The following is a 25,744-nucleotide window of genomic DNA, read 5'->3' as shown; positions in this document are numbered from 1 at the left end:
GCTGGGGACTCCTGTGATTTGCATGGTTGGAAGAGGCCCATCCGCTCATAGTGTCTGCCTCCAGTCTCCAAGGCTGCTGAAAATGAGCCCTTTGCCCCTTCCCCTCAGAGTGGGACAGTCGGTGCCCAGGGAGTTACAGGGAACAGCAAGGCATTCATTTTGCTCATGGGCTGACTGCAAAGGCATGTGGGCTGCAGCCTGCAGGGCTTTTTCTGAGGCCACTTAGGGGATTATCTTGAGAGAAAATCGTCCCCTGAATGCTTTGTGGGCCTAGGGGAGGGGCTAATCCTGAGTCCTTCCTGTCAGTTGGGGATATTTCAGGCCCGTTCCTCCCTTACTTAACCAGACAGCCATAAAATGGTTTCTTTGCTCCTTCCTGCATCTCTCCAGATCCCAGAAGATAGGGGAGAGAGGCCTTTTAGCTGGCAGGCAACCCTCTAGAGACTGGGTTCTTTCCTTTCCCTGGAGCATGCTAGCAGCTGTACTTGCAGCTCTGGGGTTAGAGTATCAGGCTCAAATTCTACCTTCAGTGTCTGTCAGCTGTGTGACCTCCAGCAAGTGACTTAATCTCTCTGACCCTCAATTCATAAAAAGGAGGAGCTAATAGCACCTGCCTAGAGAGTTGTTGGAGATTCAAATGAGATCCTTAACACTGAGTGACGAGCATTGCTTTGAGTGCCCAGGGGAGAGGTATACAAAGCAGCTCTGCTGTGGACTTGTGCAACCCTCTGCTCAGTGGCATAGCCTGATTACTGTGCTAGGCTGACCTGACAGCCCTGCTGGATGAGTGGCTCCTGTCATAGTGCCAGCCAAAATTCAGAAGTGAAGCCAGTGGGTTGAGGACCCGTGACTGGCAGAAGAAAAGCTGGCATTTGAGGACGGTCTTGAAGGTACTATGTCCTTGCTTCCTTTCTTCCTTTTTTATGGTTCTGGGAATGGAACTCAAGGCCTCACTTGCCCTGTGCGTGCTTGGCAACCACTGTAGCCCTGAGCCTCCCCCCCGGCCCTATGGTACGTCCTCTCTGAACTTGCCAGCGTGATCGGGATGAGTCTCCTGCAGGCAGGGTGCTCCGGGTGCCTTGGGAAGGAGACCCAGTGTTCGTGTTCAGCTGGGGTGGCCCTGGGCAGGGTCTGGCTTCCTCGGCACTGGGCTCTGTGTTCTCCCATGGCTGTCCTGCCCATCTCTCTTGCCTCCCTTTGGGTCAGAAGGAACATCTAGGCTCCCCGTCTCCTGCCTCAGTGACCTGCTGGCTCCTTATGCCATGGTTTTACTCTTTAGGCCTGGGGGTCTCCTGCCTTGCTTCTTAGCCATCCTCCCTGTGGCCTCTTCTGTCAGGCCTCCCTGTGAAGGCCCAGAAATAGTCCCAGCTGTGAGATTCAGGTTCCAGAGTTTAAAATTGCAACTTGGTACTATTTATATGCTAGCCAGAAAGAGGTTTTTTTGCACAGTGGTTTATTTTGTTGTGGTGACAGCTCTCACTGGAAACAGCCACCCTGGTGCTGTCTAAACCTCTCATTGAGACAGGTGGGTGGCTGGGAGGCCTCAGGTGTGGGGCAGGGTCTCCCCGCAGCCTCTGGTCACCTCCAGCCAGGCTGGTGGCCAGCCACAGAAAGGCTTCATGTTGGGGGAAGTTAACTCCACAATGCCTGGTGGATTAGACAGCACCCACAGGGAGTTTTCCTAGCAGGAAAGCGATGTAGCTCCAGAAGAAAGTGGGCCAGGCTGACTTTTGCCCAAGTGAGGGGAGTAGGTGGGGGCAGCTGTAGCTGGCAGGGCCTTTAATGCCAGTATTTGGCCTGTGAGGCATCCAAGATTTTTGTTTGACTGTATGCCAATATTTTAAAATTAAGACTTCCCTTAAAATTAGAATTTATGGCTCCTCCTGAAAATGGAAATATCTGGCAACCCCAGAGTTGTGTTTCCTGGTGGCTGCTAGTGGTCAGCTACTAAGGACCTGGGCAAGTACCTTTCAGCTGACCACAGGCCAGTAGCCTCTTTTTTGTTTTATTTTGTTTTGAGATACTGAAGTTGGAACCCAAGAGCCCTGCATGTGTGTCCTACCTCTGAACTATAACTTCAGCCCATTAAGAAATTTTTAGCTCCATTATTATTCTTTTTTTTTTTTGTCTTTTTGTTTTGTTTTGGTCTTTTTCCTTTTTAATCGGTACCGGGGATCGAACTCACGACTGCCTGCTTGCAAGGCAGGCACTTATGCTGCTGAGCTAAATCCCCAGCCCTCCCAGCCCCTTTTTTTGTCTTTTTGAAACAGGATCTCACTATGCAGTTCAGGCTGGCCCTGAGCTCACTTTGTAGCCCAGGCTAGTCTCAAACTCGAAACGATCCTCCTGCCTCAGCCTCCCTGAGTGCTGGGATTACAGTCGTGAACCACCACGCCTGGCAGTTCCATTATTATTCTATTATTACTATTATTATTATTAAGTTTTTAATGTGCTGGAGTCTTGGGCCTTATGTGTGCTAAATCAGCGCTCTAACCCTGAGCTATACTCCGACCCACAGTGGATTCTTTATTTATGTCACTGTGTGAATCTGGTAAGTGTAGAGTTTTGGACCCTTCAGAAAGTGTGCACCCTTGTCAGAGCCCATCCCCTAGACCCTGTCCTTAGGGCTAAGCAAGCATAAAGTACAGCAGGAACATTTGAATTTTCCAAAATTGAATTTTCCAATTTTCTTTTGGTACAAACACCTTCCCTAACGATAGCAGCGTGGCACATGGCATTTTAGGACCCCTCTGCTGAGCTGTTGTCATTTTTATGTATGGTTACAAAGACAGCTTCATTTGCTGTCCCTTCTGCAGCTCGCCCTTCCTCTTTGTGATTGCGCAGGGCATGAAGCAGTGTGTGTAAGAGCTGGCTTTGGGTTGTGGACTGCAGCCCACCTTAGAAAACTGGCTGCACCTCTCGTTCACTGTGTGGCCATGGGCAAGTTACCTCACCTCTCTGAGCGTCGCTTTCCTCCTCTGTGGGATGGGAAGGATGTAGGTAACTTTGTTATTTCATGCTAGTGTTTATTAATCTTGTCTCTTTTGACAGGTATGTAGAATACATGACCAAGGTGGTGATAATTAGTCCTCTGTGGATGGGTGTCACGATTGCTGCCTACTTACTACTGTTTGAAAGAAGGCCCAGAGGATTTTGAAAAGGAAGAGGGGTCTAGAAGGAATTGGGCACATAATCCTAAGACTTAGTTTGCTGAAAAAAAAGTGAAGGGTGTTTGTCTCCCTGGAAACCACTTGCTAATCTGCAGGACGATGTCTTTTTGCAGGCAAGGGAGGTGGAGGCAGCCATCGAGGGGATGCTCCTCCTGCTGGAAGAGTTTTGCAGCCTGATGGACACGGTGAGTGTCTGCCTGGGAGGCCTGAGATGAGGCCTTTCCTGGAGTTTTCTGGGGAAGCCATGTTGGTGGTGATTTAGCCACCAGAAGGAAGGGGGCAGTGGCCAGCAGGGAGAGGAAACCACACACTTTGTCTTGTCTCCTCCCTCCCACGCTCTTTCTCTCCGTCTTTCTCACACACACTCTGTCAACCCCAAGTGCTTCCTGAGGCAGCCATCTTGATCTCCTTCTTCCCCTGAGATGGCTTCTCTTCCACAGAGGAGCGGGGACTGGGCCACAAGGTGGCACTCTCGGGCACCAATGCGGGGAGCCGATCAGCGGGGATGCTAGGACTATATTTAACTTTCCTCAGCTCTTCGGAGTCCGCCCTGCAAACATGGAGACGGCCAGAAAATGGCTTCAGGCCTGTGGGGCCTGGGAGGAGCCTCTTGCCCGTGCCATAGCTGGTGGCGGGGTGGGCATCAAGTTCCTTTCGGGATCCTTTTGTCCTCTCAAATTTCGCCTCCTGCTCTGCTGTGTTGGATCAAGTCCCTTAGGCTTGGTGGGAAGGAAGATGGAAGACAGCATTTTGAGGCTGTTAGACAATGTCCAAATCTCTAGAAATCTCCTGTAGATCCTTGGGTCCCCAGGACTGTTGGCCAGGGGTGAAACCCCTAGCAGAAATGACAGAATTTTCTACCACATTCCAAGCTTCTTAAAGGCACACAAGCAGCCCAGATTGGTCTGGGAAGCACATAAGCAACCCAGGTTGGAGGTTTCTGTCTGGAGGCCCAAAGGGTAGACTCCATGTTGTAACCAGGCTCTGCCTGTCCCTGGAGCTGAAAATGTCTGCCTGGCTGGGCCCAGGGGTGTAGATCTATGTATCGGCAGTGTCCAGAGCTAAGAGGCATTTGTGAACATGCAAGGAGTGATAGTAATATAGTAGCCCAGCTGTTTATTAGGTGCCAGGCGTCACAGTATTCAGTGCCCACCCTAGGCCAGCCTTTGGGGACGTAACAGCGAAGAAGATAGGAGCGAGAGTTCCTGAGGGGACTTGAATAGCTTTAATTCCTGACAGCCAGCATTTTAGTTCTGTTGTCAGTCCAGATATGGCCAGGATAACCAGGATAACAGGCTTTTGGCAGCCTGGCAAAGGCTTTCTTCATCACTAAACACTGGGCCCCTCGTCGTGACGTGACTGCATGAGGAGTCTGAGTATGGAGAGTCAGAGCTGTTCCTGGGCCAGGCTGCGGGGGACCCATTAGATGCTGATGTCTTTTCCAGAGCCAAAGTGCTGCTATGCGCATGGGTTCGGGATGCAAGGGGGTTCCAGAGCATGGGTGTTCCTGCCTGCCTAGGAACTTAGAAAGACTTTGCAGAATGGGTGGTGATTCCATTTAGGGTTTGAAGGAGGAAGAGCAGGCGGAATTCAGTGGATGGGAGAGAGGGCATCCAGGCCTGGTGTGGCGAGCACCAGGCAGGAAAGGCTGGTCTGGAAGATGGCGTGGACTGATGACCAGAAGCACGCTGGTGCTCTCAGTGTCTCCACCCTGTCCACTCTGCCGTCTATGAAAGAAGACCCTCATATGGTCGGAGAGGAGGATGTGTGCAGGGTGGCGAGAGCAGAGCAACTCATGCTGGAAACTCTCAAGGCATCCTGTGGTGGGGACTCAAAACGTCACAGGAGACCCGGGATTGTGGGTGGCATCGGGAGGTCCTCCAGCTCCAGGCCCAGACTCAGTACTGCAGACACGTGAATAGGTGACCCCTGGCCTACTGCCACCTGTAGGTATGGGGAGGTTTCTGAGAAAAAGTGGAAACCAACCATTGCTACTTTTAGAATTTCATGACCTGTAACTGGATTTCTGGCTTCTCATGGAAAAGCAGAGATCTGCCCCCTGGGTGCTTGCTCCCACCTGGCAGCTTCTGCCCCTGCAGATGACAAGTGTGATCTCCAGCTTGTCCCACCCTCACTGCTCTGCAGGAAGCCTCCCAACTCCATGACCACTGTGTGCTTATGTGTTCTGTAATCTTTCTCTGGGCTTCAGACCCTATGACGAGCAGGAGAGCAGGAAGATAAAGATGGAACAGGGAGATTACCCCATGTTTCAAGAAATGGAAGAACATAAGCTCTTTGGAGACAGAGGATCAGACAGTGTGCCCAGCCTTTAGGGTTTCCGTTGCCCCCGGGGACATCTGCATTCACAGCCACTATGAGGGGCTGGGGATTTAGCTCAGCGGCATAAGCGCCTGCCTTGCAAGAAGGCAGTCATGAGTTCGATCCCTGGTACCGGTAAAAAAGGAAAAAGCCAAAAAAAAAAAAAAAAAGCACAGCCACTATGGCAGCGTGCTGGGCCCATGCCCTGCACACTATGGAAATCTCCTGGGGCCTGACACCAAGGCCTGGATGGCCTGGTGTCCAGGTGTCAGGAGCTCCAGGCTGTCCTCATTTCCTCTTCAGAGCTGTTTTAAAACCCAAGCTAGGGATGAGTGGAGCCCTATGGGGCAGGTGATGTCACACTATGGGCCACTCCCTGTCCCCAAGCCCCTCTGGCTCACCTTTAGAGACACAGATCACCTTGCAGCTGAATTCTCTGCTACATGAGTTGGAGGGAAGCTGCTTCCTTTCTGCTAAAAGCAGGCTACTAGAAACCCAAGCCCAGCTTCCTGTCTGACATATTAATGCTTCCAGCCTGTCCTTGATGCCTCTCTATGACTGACTTTCATTCCTTGTGCTAGGATGTGTTTTGGCCTTCGATATGACATATGCTGGTGTTGTGCCAGGAGCCCTGGGCGCAGCTCAACACCTCTGAATTCTGGTTGTGTCCTCTGTAAAGTAGAGATGATGGTTCTGATTATTGTAAATGACCTTAAACTTGGTGTCATAAAACAGTACCCATTGCCTTTTGTGGGCTGTGACAGGGCACAAGGAACAGCTGGCCAGAGCCCATTGGTGCTTGCTGGGGTGAGGAACACTGGATGGCTCCTTCGTTCACTTGTGTGGGCCCTGGCTGGGACGGATGGCTGGTGCGGTTGGGACTGACTGTGAGACCCTCAGCCACACGACCTCTGCATGGCTGGTTGGGCTTCCGGCCGTGTGGCCATGTGGCCTCCACAGGTAGCAGATATGGAAGCTGCCAAGTCTTTGGAGGCCTGTGTATGGAAACACAGGGTCACTTTTGTTATCTTTTATTGGCCAAAGCAAAATCACATAACCCACCCAAGAATCAAGAGGAGGCACACAGGGCTCACCTCTTCTCGGGAAGAATGTGAAGAATCTGTGGAATCCGTCTCCAGGGAGTTCTTGTGAGGAGTAGATGGAGCAGGGCATGTGCTTTACATCCACACGGGGGTACTGAGCTGGCAGGATGAAGAACAACTGAAACTCGCGTTTTGCTGGTGGAATGCAAAAAGGTAGAGCCCCCTTTGCAAAAGTTTGGCAGGATCTAATAATAATGCTAACCTAAATCCCAGCAATTCTAATCCTGGATCATTACCAAAGGGAAATTAAAATAAGTCCACACAGAGACTCATATAGAGCCTTTCGTGGCAGCCTTGAACCCTAAGACTCCCAAACTGGGAGCCATTCAGATGTTCATCAGCAGTGGAAGAGGCAAGTACATCGTTTGTTCACATTCAGCCACAAAAACGGCTCTCTGCAGCAATGCGGGTGCTCCTCACCAGTATGATATTAAGCAGAAGAAGTAAGACAAAGAAGAGTTTATTCTTTCCCTGGGCAGAGTGGCACATTATGCCTGAAATTCTAAGACTGGGAGGCTGAGGCAGGATGATCATAAGTTTAAGCCCAGTGAGAGCAACTTAGCTGTTTAATGGGACCCTGTGCCAAAAAAAAAAAAAAAAGTATAGATATTGCTCAGTGCAGAGACTCTGGGTTCAAGCCCCAGAACCACCCCCTCCCAAACCCAGAACCACCCAAAGAAAGAGTATATTTTACATGATTCCATCACTCTTAACTCCAGGAAAGCAGTACCCAGCTCTGGGGGCTGAAGTCACGTAATGCCTGTATTGAGGAGGGCAGTCATGGATTAGAAGAGGAGGTGTGGGTGCAGGATGGGCCCCCAGGCTGATGGAGTACTTCATGTCTTGCTCTGGGGGTCAGTGGCAGAGGGGAACATGTAGACATTCATAACACTGCATACTTCTGTCCTGGCCACTTTATGTCACTGTTTTCCATTAAAAATCTTTGCTGAGCACAGCACCTGCTCTGTATTCAGTGACCTCGAAGTGGTAGTTACTAATGTCGCTGTCGTCATTTCCAAAGCACCATTGGCCCAGCACTAGTGTTATCTACAGTAACAGGATTTGGAAGCCTTTGTGGCTCAGTGCCTCTGTGGCTCGGGCAGTGTGTCCAGTCCCTCCAGCCACCCCTGCCATGGAGCAGGCCCTTACTCTGCTCACATAAATGGCCGAAGTGGCCCGTTGGCCCAGGCCCAGCAGTTGCATTTGGCATGGGCTCGTTCTCCAGGCTCCAGTGTGTTTGGCTGTCCTCCCTGGGGCCCGGATTGTCCTGGATGGCTGGCCGTCTTTGCTCTGTCGTGGCCTCAGCACCCACCCCTAGACTTCCAGGCATTGGGATGGTAGAAGCTTAGGCTGGGACAGGGCCGCAGGCCCCAGGCTGGAAAGTGTGGTTAGGCATTGTCCTGGCAGAGGCTCAGGGAGCATTGATTCTTCCCGGATGCCCTGTGCTCCTCTCAGAGTATAGCTCAGCACACACTCAGATGCCTGTCACGTGGCGATGAGAAATGGGTTGAGTGTGAGCGGAGAAATGTGTCACTTTCCTCTGATTCACCTGTAAGACAAACAGTGCTCCGGGTGGCTGCAGGCCCCATGTAGAGGGGCTTTGGGGAGGGCTGAGGACTGTGGTTAACTGAAGAGGCAGCTGCCACTGGCTGCAGCTGATTGCTATTGGACAGAACGGGGCTCAGAGTGGCCAACTCTTGGGGACTTTTCATAAAAAGCCACAAATCTTGGCTTTTAAGGGAAAAGTCCTGAATTCGAGATATGGGCCTCTTATTCGGTTGGGTTTTTGGTTTTGTTCCAGCCGTGACCAGACTGACAGAGTGTAAGCTGAGAGAACCTGTCTCTTGCTGGGGGGAGAGGTGCATGGACCCCCTGGGCTGGAATCCTGTCTCCCACTTCCCAGCTGCGTGCCCTGGGCCTGCTCATTTGTTTCTCTGAACCTTGGCTGGAGACGTAGGAGCTCTTGTTTCACAGCTCAGTGCCAGGTGTTCTCAAGAGTGCAGTCTGGTCTCTGTGCCCAGGTTTCTCAGGAGGCAGTCTGGTGGTTCCGTGCCCCTCTTGACTGGGCTGGCTTTAAATGATCCTGAAGTTGCTTCATTGCTTCCAGCCCACAGAGGGAACCCGAAACAAGACATGGGGGTGACTTGGGATTGTCATCCTAAGTAGCTGCAGGAGCCTTCAGGCAGGTGTACCCCATAGCTAAGCTGCACATGACTCCAGCTACTAGAGAGGCTGCTTCCAGGAAGAAACGCCCTGCTCGGCCCCAGGCTCCCCTTCCTCACCTTCTCTGGTTTTAGAGGAGAGCGGAGAGGGTTTCTGTGCCTCCTCCCCACCACCCTCCCTTCACTCAGCCCACCCCCTCCTGTTCTCTTTCCCTCCCCATCTGTTTCTTCAGAATGAACAGAAAGAAAAGGCTTGCGTGTGTTCTGCTGCAGTCTGACCTTGCCTCAGAGTTAATTATCCACTCTGTCGCATCATGCAGTTGTCTGCAGAGTTTAGCCTCCTTGAGGATGATGGGCTTCTCTAGGAAGTCAGCCTTGGGGAAGAAAGAAAGGATCCTGAGGGCTTTTCCTTGTCCCTGGCAGCAAGTGTGCCAGTCAGGGCATGGAGTTGAGCTGGGGCAGAGACAGGCCACTGGGAGGCGTGGGAACTGAGCTCAGGCCCACCTGGAGGAGCTGCCCCACAACAGTGTCTGCAGAACTCAGCCCTTGTCTGTCAATCTAGACTTGATCACCATAAAGGTTTTTTTTTTTTTTTTTTGTCTTTTTCGTTTTTATCGGTACCAGGGATCGAACTCACGACTGCCTGCTTTCAAGGCAGGCGCTTATACCGCTGAGCTAAATCCTCAGCCCCTATCACCATAAAGTTTTAAACACAATATTTCTCTATTTTAGTTTGGAATACTTTAGGTTCACCAGAAAACTGCAGAGATTGCTGAGTTTCCAGATAGTGTGGTTACCATCTCTCCACTCAGGCTATGTTTGTGAAGACTGGAGCCAGCAGTGTCCAGCAGTCCAGCTGGTCAGCTGCAGATGTTACCTGTGGGAAGGGGCCAGCTGTGTTCACTTTATACTTCTGGTGTAATCCTGCCTTCATTGTTAGTGTGCTCCTTTAGGCAGCCCCTCCAGGTTGGCCTCTGGGCCCCTTGACATGCTACCTGTCTTTATGTCTCTTTTTAGCACTCCCTGCCTTGCTGGTGCTGTGAGATGCTCTGAGCTCCTGTTGTGATCCCCAGCCAGCCCTAATACCAGCCATTTCTCCTGGGAACCCTGCTGGAATTTTAAAGTTGGAAATGAATTAAAATATCAGAATCTTTGTGAGCCAGTTAGGTGCGTGTGTGGGCCACACTCAGGCACTAATGACCCTGTGTCACCCTCACAGCATTTCCCAGGGGAAGTGCATCCCCTTGTTACAGGGGAGACTGAGGCAGAGAGGCTCAAGTCGTCTGGGCTCCTGGTGAAGAAGGTGTGGTCTGGAGATCAAGGCCAGGCAGCCTGATGGCTAATGCCACCCTCTCAGGGTGAAAATTGGGGCATGAGAAAAGAATGCCTCTGGGGATGCTGGACTTGGAACCTGGTGCCCAAGAAGAGGCTGACACCATGACCAGGGGAAGAGGAATGTGGGAACAGACAGGCAGGGCAATGTGATGAGGGTCTCCAGAGACCCACTGACGAGGGCAAGGGGGTGCCATTCTGAACAGTAGCAGGAGCAAATTTCTGTACCAGGTCTCCTTTGCCTAGGCAGAAAGAGGAGAAAAAACAGGCATAGTTTTCCAGAACATTTTTAAATTGTAATTTCCACCAGGTTGCCAACCCTGTGTTCGTACCTGTTGCCGCGAAACATGTTACCCTGAGGTATGGCTTAATGCAGTATGTTTATGATGCGGTAGTTCCGAGGTCAGGGACTGTCCAGTGGTTTGGCCAGGGCTATGTCATCACACGGGTTCGGGGCAGGATCCACTTCCAGGCCACATCAGAGCATGGGATGGACCCAGCTCCTCACGGGCTGTGGGCTGGAGGCTCCTCCGTGCCTGGCCATGTGTTCTCCAACATGGCGCCTTGCTGCATCAGAGTGTGCAACCAAGAGGGCAGGGGAAGAGAGCGCGTGTTTACACACATACACACACTCACCCACGCCCATGCACATTAGCCAATGAGAGGACGTGCTAGCAGGCTGGAGCTGACAGTCATCTGTAAACTAGACTCAGAAGTGACATTTGTCACTTTGGCTACTCACCTTCCTGAGAAGCAAGACATGAGGTCCTGCTGGGCTCTAGGGAAGGGACTTGGACAGGACATAGGTACCAGGAAGTGGGCATCCCTGGGAAATGAGAACCACAACCTGGTTATAGCCATCTCAACGCTGTGCTAAACATTTCATCTTTATGGCATTACAAAGAAGGAAGGAAGGACTGTCATGATTCCATCACTGCCCAGATAAGAAAGAGGGCTCAGAACGATGCAGGGACTTGTCCGAGGTCACACGGTTCACAGTGGGCAAAGCTAAATTCACACTTCAGTCCGAATCCAGAGTTCAGCTCCATTTGTGTTCCAGGTGTTTCTTTGTGGACCACTCCACAAGTGTCCCACTCTATGGTTGCCGTGGAGCCTTGGCCAAAAGTACAGAATCCCAGACGAGTGAGACCAGCTCAGAGAGACTTCAGAAGCAGCTTTAAAGGCTTACTACCCTAGGGCAATGATGGCGAACCTTTTAGCACGTGCAGTGGTACATATGCCTTCGGTTTGCCACCATTGCCCTAGGGGACTTAGATGTGGCCTTGAACTTGAAACTGGTGTGGAATCTCTTCTTCTCTCCTCCCTTCCTCTCTGGGCACAGAAGGCTTGGTCCTGAAGCTCTAAAGGAAAATGGAGGTGTCCGTGTCTGACATCACTGATGAAGGGAAGGATGTGGCTTCTCAAAGCTCACCATCCCTTTTCAAGTACTTGCAAGCAGAAGAAATTGAAAATTAAATGAGATGGTGCAAGGAAATGCTTAGCATGGCATCTGTGTGCTGGGAGCACATTGGCACATGTGGTTTCCAGGAATATTAGTGATAGTTATCCCGTTAGTGTTAATTCCAGTCCAGTGAAAACTGGACTTACACCCTGACTCTGGTTCAGGGAAGAGATTTTGATTCTTTCCATTTGCTCCAGATCAGTGGTTTAAGAAATAAAGATATTTAGATTAGGACTTTGTGTTGCTGGGTGTTTGAGGGAGAAACATTAATTTCTATTCAGTGAGTCCGGTCCCAGAGGTGAAGAGGTCAGTCCCCACCCAGGCTCTGGTGGTTCTTGGACCTGAGTTGGCAGGATGCTGTGTGACATCTTGGTCATCAGCGGGGTCTGCACAGACTCCAGCTCCCTCTGGGCAGGTGAGAGGATGCAGTGACAGTGCAGAGCCTTACGATCACTTTGTTTTCCAGATCAGGAGCGACACTTCACAGATCTTGGAGGAGAACATTCCGCTCCTTAAGGCCAGAGTGACAGAAATGCGAGGCATCTATGCCAAAGTGGACCGGCTCGAGGTGGGTGCAGGAAAACGCAGGCTCCCCACGAGACAGCAGGTTGGGTCAGGGCTTGGCCCTGTCTTCTGAGATGCTGATGTGGCCTGGAGTGCTAGCACTTGGTCCAGGGGAGGGGTCTGGAGGAATGAAGGGCTGTCTCACTTGGGATTTTTTTAAAATGACAAATAAGAACTTCTTTCCAGTGTTTCAAAATCGAGCTACTTTATCTAAAAATCTGAATTTGATGCTCTTTTTGAAAATTTAGAAAGATTGATAGTCCTGGGCCCACATTTCTCTAAGTATTTTAATTTGGTCATTTTTCAAAGCATAAGTATATCAAGGGTACACATCATAAGTGTACAGTTCAGTGAATTTCCACATATATCAACACCCGTGTAAAGATGATGTGTATTAGTCAGCTTTCTGTCACTGAGACGAAATACCCAATATATGCAATTTGGAGGAGGAAAGGTTTATTTCAGCTCCTGGTTTTAAAGGTTTCAGTCTATGGTCAGCTGACTGTAAGGCAGAAACATCATGTGGAAGGGTGTGGGGGAGGAACGCTGCTCACCTCCTGGGAAGTGTGGCACACAGTGAGAGCAGGAAGAGAGCCAGAGAGGAAGTTCTTGGGGACAAACTCTACCCCAGACTTTCTCCAAATGGGCCCCACCTCCTGACTGTGCATTCAGCCATGAACTTAAGTGGATTAAGCTACTGGTGACCTGATCCCCTCTTTAGACCTCACCTGTGGGCATTGCTGTGTTGGTGGTCATCAAACACATGACTTTCTGAGGAATACTTCATATTTAAACCATAACGCGACCCAAGTGGGGAAAGAGCATTTCTAAGCTCTAGGCTGTATGCTTCAGTGTGCATGCAAGAGTAGGTAGAGCCAGGAGGAGCTCCCCCTCAGAAGATACACGGCTCTTCAGCTTACCACAGTCCCACCACAGCCTGCTGCTCCTCCCCAGACCTTCCTGTCTTGTGTTTGCCTGGACAGCTGGCTAAGGTGCACACTGTCTCATTTCACCTGTGCTAAATGGCAACTGGTCCCGCTCATTGTCCCAGTCTCAGAGCAGCATCAGCTCTGAGTAGTAAGCCCCTCCCCCGGGTTGTGCACCAGTCCCACGAAGCTGGGGCTCTGGCAGGCATCCTCCAGAGCCGAACCTCTTTGTGGGCCTGGGGCTGTGGCCTGGGATCCAGCTCCATGCACAGAGAAGGTAGCAGGAGGCCAGGGACGATCGCAGTTGCTAGTGGACCCCTGGCCAGAGGAGACATGGCCCAATTCGAGCCGCAGAGGCAGTGAACATGGCAGTCAGTACTGACTGAGCAGAGAATTAACATTCTTCTCAGCACAGAATGGAGCAGGAATATAATTAAAACTTTGCCCTTGAAATAGCTGATCCATTTGAATTTTATTCCACACGTTTGAAAGAAGAAAGAAAATGTAAAGCTCTGCAGCACTGGGTCTTGCTTTGCCTGGGCTGGGCCAGCTGTCAAGTCCAATTCTTTTCTTAGCCTTCAGGCTGCCGCCGTTATCTAGGGCCTACTGTGTGCTCTGCAGGGCCACTGCAGTGAGAGAGACAGTCTGTGTTCCCTCCGAAAGGGACCCTCGGCAAGCATGACTGTTGGCTTCCTGCTGCTGCTGTAACAAGTCACCAGAACTTCATGGTTTCAGAGAGCCTTTATGCTAAGCCTGGATCATGGTGCATCGAGCCTAGGGAGAGAATAGCTGGTGCAAAGGCCCTGAGGCCTTCCTGGCTCAGGTCAGGGATGAATGTAAGCTGAAAGCAAAGAGCCTGGCCAAGACGCCTGGACCCTGCTCTGAGGATGGCAGTCATTAAAGGGCTCATACCTGCTGTAGTTTTTCCTCATGAGAAAGTCCAGGTGGGTTACAGCAGTTCCCCTTATCCATGGCTTCCCTTTCCATGCTATGGTTTATCTGTGGTCAGTCTTGGTTCAGAAGCACTAAGTGGAAAATTCTAAAAATAGCCAATTCATACATTTTAAATTTTGTGCATGAAATCCGATGCTATCCTGTCCAGGATGTGGATCATCTTTTCTGGCAACAGATCCATGCTATCTATGCCTCCTTCCCGGAAGTCACTCCCAAGGCATTTTGGGTATCACTATTGCAGAAATCTCAGGGCTTGTATTCAAGGACAAGAAGAGAAAGAGTGTGACCACATTCACATCACTTTTTTACAGTATATTGTGGTAATCGTTCTATTTGTTACTGTTGCTGATCTCTTACTGTTCCTCAATTATAAATTAAACTTTAAGTTGGCATAGGGAAAAACAGTTACTTGGCAGGCTCAGTACTGCCCACAGTTTTCAGCTTTCAAGGCTCTTACAGGCCTGTTTTTGTTTTTTTGTACCAGGAATTGAACTCAGGACCTTGTGATTGCCAGGCAGGTGCAGTGCCACTGAGTTATATCCCGGTCTGACCACTGTATTCTTAAAGTGTTTGTTACGGTTTAGGAGGAGAATGTTCTCCAAAGACTTCATGTACTTAGAACTGGGGTTTGGGGGTAATTGGACTGTGGGGACCATTCAGCTGGTTTGCTGTTGGAGTGTGGCCTGGTGGGAATAGCGGGTCCCCACTTCTCGCTCTGCTTCCTGGCCAGCATGATATGAGCAGCTGTCCTTGTGGTGTGTACCCCTCTGCCATGCCTATTCTGTCCTGTAGCTAGGACTGAAAATGTGAGCCAAAGAGAACCTCTCCTCCTCTAAGTGGTGGGTGTTGGGTGTGTGTCCCAGACACAGGGAAGTGACTGAGATGGTGTCCCATTGAGAGGTCTTGGGTGTGGCTCCAACTCCCAACCATCACCGTGCTCCCATTCCGCATCGTTTTCCCAAAATAAACCTCATTTTTATTAGCATTCCCTAGCCCTGGAAGGCCCTCCTCTACTTCTGTGCCTGTGATTTCTGCCCATCCTGATATTTCTTATTAGCAAAAGTGGATCATGAGGGTCTTGTGTGTCTGCTTTCTCTCACCGAGTGAGATGCTGAGAAGGTCCGTGTATGTTCTAGTGTGTGCAGGACGTCCATTTCCTTTATGGCTGACTTCTCAGTTCTATGGATGTGCCAAATTCTGTTTGTCCATCACTGGCTGATGAATGTTTGGGGTTCTGCTGCTTCAGGGCTGTTAGGAGTAATGCTTCTCTGAGTGTTTGTGCTTTCCTTTGTGTGAGGTCAGTACCTATGAGTAGAAATGCTGGGTCTATGATCACTCCTTTTAGGAACTTCCAGATTGTTTTCAAAGGGGCCTCCTACATTTTAGATGCTCAGGAGCAATTGTATAAGCTTTAGATGAAGCTGGTGGACAGGGATGCCAGCAAGAGGATGTCCTGGAGTCTGTCTGACATTGAGGCCTAGTGGCACTTACCGTAATTCAACACCTTGGCACTATTGAAATTCTATAGAAGTTTCTGGAATGGGTTGGTACTAAAAGTAAGGGAAGGTGGTGCAATGGCACATGCCTGTAATTTCAGCTACTTGGGAGGCTGAGGCTGGAGGGTTTCAAGATGGAGGTTAGCATGAGCATTTAGCAAGATCCTATCTCAAAATGTTAAAAAATTTTTTAAAGGGCTGTGGATATAGCTCAGTGCAAAGACCCTGGGTTCAGTTCCCAGGAGCCTGCTTGCCTGCCTGCGTGCATGAATGCAGGAGGGACCTGCAGTAGTCCAAGAGAGGTCACAGATTTTGAGGCAAAGGGGAGGTTTGTATTTCCCCCGAGCTAAAGTGTGTGACATCAGAGCTGTAAAGTGAGGGACCCGATGAGAACCTCATGTTGTACCAGGGCAGGTGAATTCCAGAGCCAGGTGGGTCAGGCCCTTTGGTGACTGACTCAGTTTCTTCCTCTGTAGGCTAGGAATGTCTCTCTGTCAGTCTCGAGAGTAGAGTAAGTGAGGTTGGCATCTGGCTCACCTTGGGAGCGCTGTGAGGACAGATGGCTGTTTTGGTGGCTGGAGTGCTTGTCCCTGGGCTGAGAGCATGTGCCCTGGCTGATAGCCCCCCTCTGCTATGCCAGCCAGGGCCTCACGGCAGCTAGCGTTTCAGTGGCTCCTACAGGGCCAGAACCATACTTCTTTTTACCGGTACCAGGGATCGAACTCACGACTGCCTGCTTGCAAGGCAGGCACTTATGCCGCTGAGCTAAATCCCCAGCCCCCAGAACCACACTGCTGTCTGGATCAGTGGGACTTGTCAGGGCGCCTCAGAACTGATGGTGATGCTGTGGCCCTTGATCGGTCTCCTAGCACAGACTAACACTTCCCGTGTGCCTCTGTGAGCTGGGGACTGTCCAGGTTTCCCACCAAGACCTTGGGGCAAACTCACAGCTGCCTTGGAACCAACTGCATTTACAGAAGGGGCAGAGACCGAGAGAAGTGACTTGGCCAGGGTCCCACAGCAGGATGTGGGGCCGGGGCTGCAGTCTGTGCCTCCCAGTGCTATTGACTCCTTTGCTGAGCAGTATGTCTTTGCCAACAGTGCTCACCTTCCTCAGCTCTCAAGTGCGGTTTTAACAGCAGGCCACCCTCCTTTGCTTCCTGCCCTGCTGACTGAAGTAGCACATTTCACCCAGGGAAAATGGGCCCAGCTCTCCTGGCTCCCAGGCCTCAGGCCCCAGGCCCCTGGGAGATCAGTGGTCTCCTGTCCATGTGGATGGTGAGTGTGTTGCTGGCTCTCTAAGTCAGGCCTGTGGCCTTGGCTAGCCTGGGGCTTGTCCTCCCTGTGGCAGCTTAGCCAGGCTGGCTCGGCATGGGCTGCGGGTGTACACGGTCCCCTGCCAGCACACTCCCCTCCAGACTGGTGTTGGTGTGGCAAGTAGAGAATTGGAATCGGCTTCAGGACTAAATGGGAGCGGGCCTTCCTCAGTGTTCACAACCAGATGTGAGGCCCCTGCGGCATCCAGCCGCAGGGCAGGCACCTGTTAGATGAAGGCACCTTCCCAGCTGTGGCCCTGCGACCCACCCACCATGCATACACATGGGTGTGTATACACACCGCTGTGGCAGATCCAGACTTCAGACCTGCTGCAACCAGAACCGCAGCCTAAGGGCAGCTGAAGCACAGTACCCGCTGCCACCTTCGGTTGTCCAGTGTCTCTTTTCAGAGGCCATATCACTCATTGACCCCTTCATTCGTGGCACACTTGTGCTTACCGTGCACACACCCACCACTGGCTGAGCTCCGGTGTGACCTGCGGGCCATACTGACCTGGCACTTTCCTGTGGTACCAGCGTGCTAGAAGGAGATGGGAACTGCTGAGGACAGTGGAGACAGGGAGTCAGGGTGGCCCCATGGCTGCCTGGGAGGTGCATTAGGTCAGGGGTAGTAGGACCCCAGAGGAGGACATAGCTGACTCAGGGCCTAGAAGAGGAGCAGAGCCACCTCCCGGTGAACAGGGAGAAGAGGCTGCAGGCAGAGGGAGCATGCAAAGGCCCTGTGGAGGAGAGAGGGGCCAGGCACTTTCTGGGACCCAGGAAGGCTGTTGGATGGAGCGAGAGTGCTGAATGAGAGGCTGAGGATAGGCAGCCCTCTTTCCTTCTAGTGAGGGAGGTTTCCACAAAGCACCCAGCACTGGGCCTGTTCGTTGGTTTGTTCTTTTCTTTTTTTTCTGAGACAAGGTCTTCAGGCTGGTCTGGAACTCAACTTTGTAGCCCAGGCTGGTCTTGAACTTCTAGTGATCCTCCTACCTCAGCCTCCCAAGCACTGGGATTACAGGCCTGCGCCACCATGCCTGGCTTGCTGTGCCTGTTTCTGATACAAGGCTTTTCCGTGTTGCTGTTGGAGTGAGGGAGACCCAGAGCGCGGGGCCTTGTCTGAGAAGGCTCACACCGCGTTTGTTATAGTCCTTCTAGTTGTTATCATTGCTAATCTCTTATTGTAGTTGCCACATTTGGTGACCCTCACTGTACACGCTTACACATCCACATTTACACGCAGGAAGCACAGAGAAAGATGTGTAAGGGCACAATGGAGGTTTTAAATTTTCCTGGGTTTGCACAGTTTTTTTTTTTTTTTTTGGTACCCTGGATGGTTCTCACAACCTAGCACTTCGCAGGCAGGCGCTTATGCCACTGAGCTAAATCCCTGGCCCTCTCAAAAAAAGAAGGCCAGTGATTTATGTAGTTTAAGCTGGCTTTGAACTCACTGTGATCCTCCTGCTTCAGCCTACTAAGTGCTGGGATTACAGGTGTGTACCACCACATCTGGCTTGCAGAGTGTTTTTTAAAGTACAAATTTATTGTTAGTATTGATAAAAACTGGAGACTTTATAAAATTAGATTGTCCTTTATAAGATGATGGTGGCTGATATTTAATGGGCTCTTAAGTATGTGCTAAGCACTTCACTTATTTAACAAGATTGGTGTTATTATTCCCATTTTATAGATGAGGAAACTGAGACTAATAGAGATCAAGGAACTTGCCAGGAGGCATATAAGTGGTGAGGAGCAGGCAGAAGCTGGATTCTAATCCAGGCAGTCTGGACTTCCATTGCTTTTATCTGAGGTTGGAATCTCTTCCCTTGAGGACTGGAGCCGGTGACCTATGTAACTGGGACCCAGCTTTACAGTTCCCCATGCAACACTCTCTGCCTATGTGCTCCCTGCCTGGCTTCTGGAAGCTTCTCAATTCCATTCTATATCAGCTATTCAAATGAGCTTTTAGGCAATTTCTAAAAATACCCATTTTCAATAAAAAAGGGCTTTGAAATCTGACAGAGGAGGTCTCAGGAGCTCCTCTCTGCCCTGCTCCGTTGTGTGACCCAGCCTTGCCGAGCCTCAGTTGTCCTCTGCTGGTGGGGGCTAGGAGCAGGCCTGGTGTGGGATGGGGGGCAGCAGTGTTCCTCTGGGCTCTGGGGGCCTCTTCCACACAGCAGGCTCCGGAGCCCTCCCTGGGAGCCCATGGGTCTGATTGATCGTCTGATTGGAGGGAGGCTGGTGGTGTGACTAAGGCCCAGCACCCCTGCCCATCCAGTGCGCCCCACCAGGACTGTGCTGCTGCCTCATGGCTTCCTTCCCTCCAAGCCTTCCTCTCCCTCCAGGCCTTCGTCAGGATGGTTGGGCACCACGCTACCTTCCTGGAAGCCCACGTGCGGCAGGCCGAACACAACTGTGGTGCCTTCCCACAGACCCTGCGCAGGTGGCTGGGTTCAGTGTGGCCCTCGTCCTTCAGAAAGGTGAGTATCCACCCCTAGAACAAGGGCACCTCTCCCTCTTTCTCCCTGCCCCTGGAGTGGGGAGAAGGCTCAGGAAATGGAGTTCAAAGGGCACATTCCCTTCTGCAGACAGGAAGTGGTCAGGAGTGCAGCCCCACCCTCCCGGTGCCTGTGTCTCTTCACGCCCTGTGCTTCAGGCTTCACTGCTGTGACTACTCACATCCGTACCCACTGCTTACTGAGTACCTCGTGTTTACCAAGTACCACGGCCCATCAGTGGTTACCATGGTGAACTGACCCTGCCCTCCGCCCTTGTCTTCATACCTAAGGATGACAATGATGAGGGCCACGTTAGGATTTGGGCATGGCCTCCTTCCTGGGCACCAGTCAGGTTTGAGCTGACCTGAGGTGCCAGGGAAGGGACAAAGCCCATCCCTCCCACATACCTGCTCTGTCCAGGGTCCCACAGGAAAGAAAGAGCACTATGTCCTTTCTTATGCCAAAACTGAGGCCAGGCTGAGTGTGGTGGCATGCTTGTAATTCCAGCACTTGGGAGGCTGAGGCAGGAGGATCACCATGAGTTTGAGGCCAGCCTGAACTACACAGTGAGACCTTGTTTCAAAAAACAAAACAACAAAACTGAGGCCAGATGACTCCTGCAACTGGGCCCTTCCCTTATTCTTTCATTTTATTTTCTTTTTTTTTTTTAACACAGGGCCTTGCTGTAGTTCAGGCTGGCCATGAACTCATGATCCTTGTGCCTCAGCCTCCTAAATACTGCGATTGCAGGTTTCCATCACCATATCTAGCTTGACACACAGTTTTCCAACATAGCATCTGCTCATCTGCAAGCCATGGGACTTCTGGTTGCATTGGTTGTCACAGCTGGGAGAGGCAGAGTGCTACCAATACCTAGTAGGTGGAGTTCAGGGTGTGGACAGACACCCCACAAGATGCAGGGTGACCCAGCGAGCTGAAGCAGCCCCAGGGATCAGTGTTCAGGAACTTGCTTTGAGCTGTGTGTGAGAATTCAGTTTATGTCGGGCCTCTTCAGTTGCCCTCCCCACACTCAGTTCTTGAGGTAGCCTTTGAAGAAGGTGCTTTTGTCAGGGCATCTTACAGATGAGGAGACCAGCGCTCAGGGAACAGGAGGACACAGCCAGGAGCCACCAGGCTGCCTCCTTGCCCTGAACAGGAGAGAGTGTGCCCTCCAGCAGGGTCTTTCACAGCCTGTGGCCTTGGCCTGGTGCCCACCTGCTGTCCCCCACATTTACATGGGACTTTATGTTATTATAGTAGCTCTCTCATTAGTACAGTTCCTTGGGGCCTGCGTTAGGCATTTTATATGCGTGGACTCCCATTGCTTTCCCAGCCATCGTGCGCACTGGGTTATATTTTCTCCAGCTGACAGAGAGGAACGGAAGTCTGGAGGATCTCACAATCTGGGACAGAATTTGTCCTCAGAAACTTGCTTTTTGCCAGGCCAAGTACTTTAGCTGTGAGACCTGAGATGCCCAGCTGGGCTCTCACTCCCCAGTCCCAGGACCCTGGCTCCATGGCTCCACTCAGGTCTAGTCTTGCATCTGCCTGGAGCATGTATTGCTCAGCTGCCTGCCTGCAGGGACCCGCAAGGACTGCACAGTGGCCTCACAGTTTTCAGAGTCCAGGAACTCCTATTGATTCCTCAGAGCCCAAATGAATGCCACCTTCAGTATGTGCCCTCTGGGATGGCCTCTCTCCAGACAAACCATTGCTTTGCCTTCCCATGACAATGAAGTCTGAGCCACTCTTCATCCTGCTTTCCTTCAAGTTATAGTGACCATTCCTGAGTGACCAGGGGCCCGGTCTCTCCCCACTGATGGCTTTCAAGGTACATGATGGGAAGAAAGGACAGAGGACCTTGGCAAAGCTGGGGCATACTTTCCATGCTTCCCTCCTGTGACCTGCAGCCATTCCCCTCTGGCTGCACCCATTTTCTGGTGCACAGAGGTAAACACTGAGACTCTGGGGGAGACATTGCCAGGTGAGAACCCAGGCCATGGGGTGCCCCGCTCCTGCCACAGGGACCTGGGTGTGGCTAGGTGCACTGGGCCTGTGCCCCTGTCTCCACTAGATGCTGGTGTGCACTGGCACTCCGAGGAGCCCAGACCTGCCTGTGCTGACTTGTCCCAGGAAACCTGTCCCAGCTGCAGGCGTTAGTCACCCACAGCCTGTGTGTTGGTCTTGGCCCTACTAGGGCTTGTCTGGGGAGGAGGTGCAGGTGAGTGTGCGCACGTGGAAGGGTGCTAGGTGTGTTCCACACTGACTACTCCAGGGTTTAAGCCAGAGGGTCCTTCTAGAATGATCCTTATGGCTCCTGTTAGGCCATCTCTGCAGGCATCTCACACCTGCCCAATGAAGCAGGTCTCACCACTGTTTCTGTCTCAAAGATGAGGAAACTGAAGCACCAAAGGGTCAGATTGTACACACTTAGTAAATGGGAGAGCTGGGATTTGAACCTGTGACTTCCAGGATGGGCGCTTTGTTCCCTCTAGGCTAATTTGTGACCATCTGACCACTGGGCCTGCTGCTGCAGAGGTGAGGGTTCCTGTGGACCTCCTTGAGGTTGTTTCTTCCATCCAGATTCTCCCAAAGCCAGGGTTTCATGTAGCCCCTGTGCCTGCTCTGGTAGACACCTTTTCCTGGGTGGGTCACCGTCACCTGCCCCTCTGTAGCTGGTGCACCGCTAGATTGAGCAGGCAGGAAGGGGTTCATAGAACTTTGATTTCTGCCCTCCCCCAGGACTCTGCCCCCCAAGACTGTTTCAGGTGCAAACAGTGAGGATCCTGAGTCTAGCAGCCCAACCCCATCTCCCTGCCTGGCGGGTTCCTGGCAGCAGGGAGGACCTGTGGCTTAGGCAGGGGTCCTTGCCTGGAATGTGAGTGTGCTCCCCAGGAGAGGGAGGCCTCAGCCTCCACCCCTGGAGCTGTGGCAGGGCCTTCGAGGTGTTTCTTACCCGGCCTGTGTTGCTCTACCTGGGACTGGACAGTGGGGAGGAGGAGGAGAAAGCTAGGCCTTGGTTTTCCTAAGCTTAGCCAGCCAGCTGCAGTTCACCTTTTCCTCCCCACCTTTTTCTGCTTTGCAGCTGACTGAGAGGCCCATGAGGTGGGGTAGGTGGTCTGGGACTCCCCACCAGGTGAGAGAGTGGAGAGAAGAAGAGAGAGAGAGAGAGAGAGAGAGAGAGAGAGAGAGAGAGAGAGAGAGAGAGAGAGCGAGCGCGAGAGAGAGCGAGAGCGTGCGCCAGAGCCTCCCCCACCCCAGTACAGGGGTCCTCATTCCCCACCCCAATTGGCTTGGAACTGAATGTAGACTGTGTCTGTGGCCTGGGCCAACACCAAGGGCTGCTGTGGTAGGGGTGCCCAGGCACAGCACTGTGCCACCTCAGAAGGAACCTAGGCTGCTCCCCTCTGAGAAAGACTTCACTCCACAGGTTGAGCCAGCCTGGCACTACAGGCCTTGGGCCCAGGTGCTACACAGAGCCCGTTTGCACACTCCGGCAGACACATTTTCACAGTGCACATGTCTGTGTGTGTGCTGTGCCCTGCTGAAGGTGTGCTTTGGATTAGACTTTCATTACTGATTCTTTCAGTGTTGTGAGCTCTTAACTAAGCACCGCTCCCCCTTACTTCCACGGGTCTGTCTGTGAGATTCCGAATGGAGTGACTGGGCTGATCCCATCTCTGTATACCTCAGAGCAGAACTGCCAGTAGTGGCCTGGGCAAGATGCCAAGGGGCCTTGAGTGCTAGAAGATCTCTTCAGATTCCATGCAAGACATCAGGAGCCTCTGAAAGCAGTGGGACCAAACAGGAAGAGAGGGAAATGGCAAGACTCTCTGAAGAAGGTTCCAGCGGGGGGTTCCAGGGCATTGGAGGGTATGAAAAGCCAGCTTTGAGTTAGGACCAAGTTGGCCAGACTAAGCCTGTGTGCTCAGCAGTAGGAGTTGGCCTGGATTCGGAAAGTTCTGGCCATGAGATCTGTAGTCCCAGGCGCCATGCCTCTGGTGCTTGGTGCTTGAGAGCAGCAGGAGGCTGGACACACTAGGCCTGCAGTGGGGGCGGGGATCAGTGTGAGATGGGTTGGGATGGGCAGGGCTGGACTGTGCAGGAGGCCTAGCAGAGGAGCCAATACTGTGGAGAGCCCCAGAGATCCCCAGAGAGTCCTGAGGAGGGCTGTGACGGGGGGAGGGTGACCGGCAGTGGGGGTGACCGGGCTGCATTTGCTTAGCAAGGTGAGTCACTGAGCTCAGTTGGCATTCAGGGTCAGGACTATCTTGTTGAGACTTGAACTGAGCACTGAGTAGGCACAGGGTGCCCCCCAAGCCAAAGTGTTCAGTCTTTAGGAATCTTCATGGAAAGTGTCCCCTACTGGGCTCTGTGCTCCTTGGAATCCTCAGCACCCCTCGGGGTCTCGTCAGAGGGTAAAGCTCCCAGAGAAGAGCTCATCCCAGACCTGTCCCAGGACGGGCTGCCACTCAGGGCCTGCACCCAAGGGTCCCATTTGGAGAGGTTTCAGGTGCATGTGGAAGGGAATGTGCGAGCTGGGGCTGAGTCAGGTGGCCTCAGGCCTTGGAACTGCCCAGGAGACCACAGCAAGTGCCCTTGGTTTGGGAATGGTCATGGCCCGCAGCCTGGTCCTTCCCCTGGTGCGCGTGCCCAGGGGCGTGGGGCAACCTCAATCATTTGTTGTAAACCACTGTTTGTTTTCTGCCAAGCCAAAACATCTTGTTCACGAGGTGTCATTTTGATTAATTTTTCCGACAGAGAGGAATGTGGTGCTTTCCAAGGAAGGCTCTTTGGCTGACAGCAAGACCGGGCGGGGCCAGCTGGTACAGTTTCCTACACAGAGCTGAGCTGTGGGATGATGGTGGCCTGGCCTGGACTTAGGCTGCCAAGCCTACCTGTTGGTCCTGATCTCTGGCAGGGCCATGGTGGCTCAGACCTGCCCAGGAGGAGAGAGCTCGGGGAGGGAGGGTGGCTTTGCCACAGCAGAGTAGGGGACTGGCCACAAACCACGGCTGCTCATGGCCGCCTGGTGACAGGAATCAAGTGTCCCCCATGGGCATGGTCAGGATGGCAGTGAACTGCAGAGTCCCTGCCTTGAAACTGTAGAAACGGGGCCATGTAGTCTGGGGGAGAGAGCTGAACATATCTGGAGTTTTATATGAATCTTAAGTATTTCATAGTTGGCAGCTGATCTTTCTGAGTGTGAAATGTGAACATGTCAGGCCCATGGGTAGTACCCACCGTGCTCCCTAGCTCTGCATTCTAGGCAGATGACCTGTTTACCCCAAGGCTTCACCCCTCTGGGTAGGGGGACACAGGAGTACCTTCTCCACTTCTTAGCATCTGCCCAGTAAAAGCTCTTTGGCTCTTAGAAGCAGCTAAACCAGCAGTTTTATTGAGCAACTACTATATATAATAAGAAAGGGGTTGGGGACCTGAGCTCAACTTCTTGTAACAGTTTTGGGGGGTAGATACTGTGATTCCAGATTACAAGGAAGGAACCTGAGACCTTTTCACTTGTGTAGAGTCACACAGTGTGAGCCAGGATTGTATCAGTTTTGACCTTGTTTAGTGTATCTGTTCTTACCTCTGCCATCTTGGCCTGCTCAGGGAGCATAGCCTCTTCCTAGGACTGTAGACAAGATCCTCTGACCTAAAGACACGTGTCTTTTGGCCAGCCTAAGGTATAGTGTCTGTAATTTGTATTAATTGCCTGTACTTTAGTAAGCAAGTTTCACCTAAGAACCTATACTTCTGACTAGTCTTGAAAAAATGGAGCTCTGGGTGGCCCCTGGGTAGCAGCCTCAGCAAGATGCCCCCTGGCCTACATTACATTCTTGGGACCTGCCTGTGTGCTGCTAGCTGCCTGCCCTGGCTAGCACATAGTAGGTGTGTGATAAACCTACTGGGTGTTCTGAAGCTTTCTGTGGCCCTTGCCAGCCTCCCAGGTGTCTCTGGAGGCATCACCAGGCAGCAGAGAGTTAAGAGCGGCTTTTGTGGGCTGGAAGGAGGCAGTGGAGGCTGTGGGCAGAGCTGCGCTGCCCAGGCTGGCCTGTAGGAGTCGTTGGTGCCAGGCCTGGTGTCCCTCCCTCCCCTCCCCCACTACCCCTTCTACCTCCCTAAGGAGGGAGGCTTTGCCTCCTCCAGGCACCTCCTCTCTCCCCCTGCAGGGTCCCCCTGGAGGGTGACTGTGGGAGGAGCCTGGCTGGGCTTTATCCACTGGTGGAGGCTGGTGGAGCCAGAGCAAGGCATGGACACAAAGGAGCGAGGCGAGGTTCTGAGGCGCCTCCTCCCGGCCCTGAACCAGCCTGCCTTTTCTTCCTGCCCCAGCAGCCCTTGCGGTAAAAATGCAACCCGAGCAGATGGCAAATATTAACGCCACAATGGCGGGCTGAGCCCCCACTTACCCAGCCCCCCACCGAATGAGCTTGAAGTGAGT

General features: G+C 52.1%; 1 protein-coding gene across 2 annotated transcripts in view; it reads left to right on the top strand.

The window, feature by feature from the left end:
* The window catches only part of Bcas4 (breast carcinoma amplified sequence 4), a 61,530-nt gene that overhangs the window by 14,395 nt on the left and 21,391 nt on the right, over positions 1–25,744 (top strand). Inside the window, exons 2-4 of one of the 2 annotated variants that reach the window (XM_005000848.4) lie at positions 3,284–3,355; positions 12,015–12,116; positions 19,150–19,284. In XM_005000848.4, coding sequence (XP_005000905.2) covers positions 3,284–3,355; positions 12,015–12,116; positions 19,150–19,284 — 309 coding nt within the window. The remainder of the gene's footprint in view (positions 1–3,283; positions 3,356–12,014; positions 12,117–19,149; positions 19,285–25,744) is intronic. The other variant, XM_063248166.1, reaches the window with a different exon arrangement.

The sequence above is a fragment of the Cavia porcellus genome, unplaced genomic scaffold, assembly GCF_034190915.1.
Source record: "Cavia porcellus strain 051 isolate PalLab524CR breed Dunkin Hartley unplaced genomic scaffold, mCavPor4.1 scaffold_5, whole genome shotgun sequence".
In the NCBI taxonomy this organism is placed as follows: Eukaryota; Metazoa; Chordata; class Mammalia; order Rodentia; family Caviidae; genus Cavia; species Cavia porcellus.
The sequence above is the reverse complement of the archived record's forward strand: the minus strand, read 5'-3'. Positions and strand labels throughout refer to the sequence as shown.